At 46.6% G+C, this 4,595-nt stretch overlaps 1 protein-coding gene and 1 long non-coding RNA gene across 3 annotated transcripts in view; one reads left to right on the plus strand and one right to left on the minus strand.

Annotated features, from left to right (window-relative positions):
• Window positions 1-1,627, plus strand: part of JPH3 (junctophilin 3) — a 37,841-nt gene extending 36,214 nt beyond the window's left edge. The window contains exon 5 of the mRNA XM_015874203.3: window positions 547-1,627. Within this exon, the coding sequence (XP_015729689.2) occupies window positions 547-627 (81 nt within the window). The 3' untranslated portion in view covers window positions 628-1,627. The remainder of the gene's footprint in view (window positions 1-546) is intronic.
• On the minus strand, window positions 1,272-4,273 carry LOC146760589 (uncharacterized). 2 transcript variants are annotated; one of them, XR_014947834.1, is made up of 3 exons: window positions 4,043-4,273; window positions 3,435-3,667; window positions 1,272-1,547 (listed from the first exon to the last, which is right to left on the minus strand). It is a non-coding gene; the product is annotated as an uncharacterized LOC146760589 (long non-coding RNA). The 2 variants fall into 2 exon arrangements; XR_014947835.1 differs by lacking the exons at window positions 3,435-3,667; window positions 4,043-4,273 and adding an exon at window positions 2,161-2,300 and having other exon boundaries at window positions 1,434-1,547.
• Window positions 4,274-4,595: the final 322 nt, after the last annotated feature.

Here is a 4,595-nt window from a genome sequence, read left to right on the forward strand (position 1 = left end):
TGCAGCAGTGAGAATAGATGAGACACAACACCCTTTGCAGCTGCAATAGGGACTCAGAAGCAGCCCATACAATGCTCATCACCCCAGGCAGGTGCTCCCATACGACCCCCTCAATAGAATTAGCTGTGGAACCCAGAAAAGATCATTAAAGCTGTCCAAAGCATCACCTGGATGCAGAGCACCGTGTCAGCCTTTGCTACTAGCAGGGTGTCTATACAACAACAGCAATCATCAGAAAGCATCCCTTGGAGACTCCTCCAACAGCTCTAAGACCCAACTCAATCCTCCTTATCTATTTAGCTTTACTATTTCTCCTTTCAGTTACCAGCTATCAAGCCTTTCCTAAAGCCAGATTTCCAACGCACATGACCCAGGTAGACCTATAAGCAAATAACACCGCAGTAGATGGGTGCTGCCATTGGGACCCACACAGCATTGGCACCACCATAAGACAGCAGAGCTCCCAACAGGAGGAGGTTGGATTGGGGGGAGGATGTGCAACACTTTGGGCTCCTTCTAACTGGTTTCCTTCTCTTTCTCTTGCAGGGCTCAGCTCCCATCTTGGTAGTCATGGTGATCTTACTAAATATCGGAGTCGCCATTTTGTTTATTAACTTTTTCATCTAACTTCGAGACTGTCTTGTTTGCAAAAATTACAACAGTTCCATGTATGAATGGGGAGAATGGGTGGGGTGGGGGGGTGGGGTTAAAAGAAAAACAAGAAAAACAAGGAAAAAAAAGCAAGAAAAAGGGTTAAAAAACCCCCATAACTCGAACTGTCCTATGACGATTTCCAAGTCTTTTCACAGAAGAACAACAAGAACCGACCGAGTCTCACTCACAGTTTGCCTTTTTTTCTTTTCTTCCTGGGTAATGTTTTTTGGATTTTAAGCCAAAATTCTTTGCTTGTATAACACGATGCTGTGCGGCATGGCAAAATGCTAGCAACACTCTGACCCCCCTCCCTCCCCCCCCACACAACAACATTGGGAAGGATGAGAAGGAATCAAGGATGAGAAGGAATCCCAACCAAAACGAAAAGCTTTGTTTCCTTTCCCCCTTCAACCCCATAATGAAATGGATTTTGTTAACAAGGGTGATAAACCCGAATGGAGATAGAAGGGATGGGTGTGAGGGTGTGTGGATGCTGGGATGCCCCAGGCTGAGCTTTAACAGCTTTAACACAGGAGCTGAGCAGCCCATCCCAACCAAACCAAGGGAGCAGATCAGCAGCAAGAGAGGGCTCAATTCGGACCCACCTAGCATTAAAAAAAACCCCCACAATAATAGTAAAATTAAGCAAACGAAGATAAAAATGATTTGTTTTTTCCTTTGTTTTGGTTTTTTTTTGGTGTTTTGGGGTTTGATTTTTATACAAAGCATCCGGGGAGGAGCTTTGGAGCATGGTCAGAGAGCGGGGAGAGGGTGGTGGGTTCGTCTCTTACATCTTGCCGTGGACCGTTTCAGACCATCATGCTTGGGCTCTGAGCATGTAGTATTTTTGCACTCTGTAATGCAGGATGTATCTTCCAGCTTCCAACATGTCCCTGTAAAAGTGAAAAAAAAAAAGAAAAAAAAGAAAAAAAAATAAGGAAAAAATAAGAAAAAAAGAGAACATCATCGGCAATGGCAGCCTCTAAGGATGTATTCTTTTCTTTCCTTTTCTATGTCACTTTCAATTTGTTTGTTTATACCATCTTTGTAATATGCCTGCCTTGATTTTTCTCCCCCCCACCAATAATCCCCATACTCATTAAAGATGCCGTATCCCTGTTCTGAGCTGTTATGGTCCCAATCGCAGGACGGTGGTCCTGGCTTGGTAAAGGCTGATGACCCCAAACCTGGACCCCCCCCCCACGCCACCACCACCACCACCACCATCTCCTTCCAGCCCCCACTGACACGGTTTGGGTTGGCCATGGCCAAGGACATCACCCTGTGCCCCGAGGCAGGATGTGACCCACGGGGGCCCTGCTCTATGTGCCACATGCAATGCTGTGGGGAGCAGCGGACTCCGCTTCGCTTCGCTTCTGTTTTAGCTGTTTCTCTGCTACCTTTTCAGCAGATTTCTTATTACACTGCACTGGATTGCTATATTTTTAACCAGAAATAAACTAAGGATTAGAGCATGTGCCAGTTAAATTCAGTTCTTTTCCTTACATGGTCTTTTCTCATTCCCTGTCGCAGCTTTCCTTCCTCCACAGCTCCCTTTCAGGCAGAGGGCAGGTAACACCAACACAACTTCTCCCATGGATACCACAATAGCTCTCCATCCTCCTGGCACCTCATCGCTCTTTGGTGTTTCCTCTTTGCTCCTCATTCATCCTTTTCACCCTTCAGCGGTCGCTGCCTACCCAAGATGAACCCCAACGACGATATATTGTGGTTGGATGCTGCCTACCTGAGATGAACCCAACAACAATATATAGGGATTGCAGCCTTAGGCGCTCAGCTGTGCTGTGCTTTGTAACGTTGGCTGCAGCTCTTAAGGACTCTGGAGAAGTTTCTTAATGAATGTTTGTTGAGTGTCTGACACAAGGATCCTATAGGAGCGGGTCAAACAGTCTCCTGCAGAGAGTCTGATATTTAGATAGGCATAAAACAGAGCAAAAATGCCTCGTTACCCATCACACAGAGGAGCTTTTCCAGGCTGCAGGCCCCACTTGTTCCTGTTTTCACCTTACGTGGCCAACCCAGCACAGCAAACAACTCTGATTTTCCATCTCTCTGTTTCTGAGGACAAATCCTTGGTCAAGCTGAGGTTCAGCACAAGAGACAACCACAGCCTGATATTAATCAGCTCCTGCACCACGTGCTTAAAAATAACGATTCCTTTATAAATCATGAGGAGCTGAGCAATTTGTCTTAGTCCTGAGCTTTCCACATTTGCTCAAGGCCAGAAATATTCTTGAGAAGCAGCCCAGAGAACGAGGTAATTCAGAGCATTACGAGCCCTGGATCCATGCATACCTACCCAAGGCACGTGAAAACATCTATCAGCAGAGCTCATAAATCTACCTGAGTTGTCCATACCTGCTGTTTTACATCCACAGCTGAAGGTTTTGGGGCTGTGGTGCTGTTTTAGTGATCTTGAAGCAAAAGTCAGTTCCTCGAGCCCCTCTAGCTGCCTCTGCTGGGCTCATAGGTATGAGCAGGAGATTTTGGGAAGACGAGGAGCACAGAACCATGGAACTCAGTACAACCAACCTTTGTTTTTGCTGGCAGCACAGTCCCATGAGCAGGGATGTGAAGAACGGGTCCTTCCACCTACAAACAGCACTGAGCTCTGGGTCAGCCCAGTTACCCCGGCTGCTCTCTGCTAAACCACAGCTCATTTGCTTCCACGCCCCCGTTATGCTAAAACAAACACATTGATGGGAGAAGTAATCCCACGTGTTGCAAGTTAAGCTGCAGTCAGACACGAAACCACTCACCTTCTCCTGCAGCCTTTTTTGTGCAGCCTCTGTAGTGGATCACATTCCAGCTGGCAGTCTCCCATCCCTTTCCTTTCCTCCCATCTCTGCATGCAACCGTACCAGAAAATCCCATTTCACTGTGTTCCTTACAGTGGGGTTACACCGTGCGTGGCCCAAAAGAACAGGAATTCCTGAATAGCTTCCTGAAAAGCCAGCAGGTGATGTCCTTAGCTTTCAGATCCGCCTTTTAGCTGAAAAACAAACAAAACAAACTGGCAAGGAAAATCCCAACACAACAGCTTGACTGTTTCCAGATGTAAGAATAAAGCGAGGTCTCTTTCTGCTATGTAAATGTTGACACATTCCCTCCTTTACAATAAGATGGGCAAACGTAACGATCCCATAGATGCCAAAGGAATAATTGGATTTTATCTGAGTGTTCTGTTCATACACTGAAATAGCACAAGCTGTTCTTTGCACACGTCAGACGAGAACAACTCTTCTTATGACAGACATTGTGGGAGTTTCCCAGCTCCGAGTTTTCCACCAGCCTCCAGCCCCAGCCCTTCCCCTGGGTCCCATTTTAAGCAAGTCACTGCACTGATGTGTGCCTGTCAAACACTCACCTCCTTCTTCGAGGTCCTTCTGGATCCATCACATGGAAAACTACCAGCCATCTGATCCAGCAGCAGCTGACAGCCAGGCCTCAATTGCAGCATCATGGCAGCATCTCCTCATCACACAGCCTAAGAATGACCATCAGCACCAATTCTGACAATTAAACCAGCTCTATTTAGTCTTTGTTACATCCTAGCCTCGTAGAGCCTAGCACTGCCCACCTGAAAGCTGGCTCCCCAGCAACACCCCACCAAGACAAAACCTACAGCACTCTGGATCTTCCCACACAAGAACAGCCAGAGCCCTTCTGGTGTCAACTCAAGACATTGTTTGCTGCAACAGAAACACTTGTATCCCATCTGTTGTCCCTATAGACCACAGCACTGCTCTGCTGCAAAGAAAGAAATGCTTTGAGAAGGGCTGAATCGAGAAAGAAGGGATGTGTACCTTTATGACCACTACCTGAATATTACAAAGGGGAGACAGCAATCACTCTTCCACAAGCAAGAGCTAAGGAAAAGTAAAGCAAGTAGGGGATTAATTAAGAGAACCAAGATGATG

Source organism: Coturnix japonica, chromosome 6, assembly GCF_054131305.1.
Source record: "Coturnix japonica strain WE chromosome 6, WE-NBRP24, whole genome shotgun sequence".
Lineage (NCBI taxonomy): Eukaryota > Metazoa > Chordata > Aves > Galliformes > Phasianidae > Coturnix > Coturnix japonica.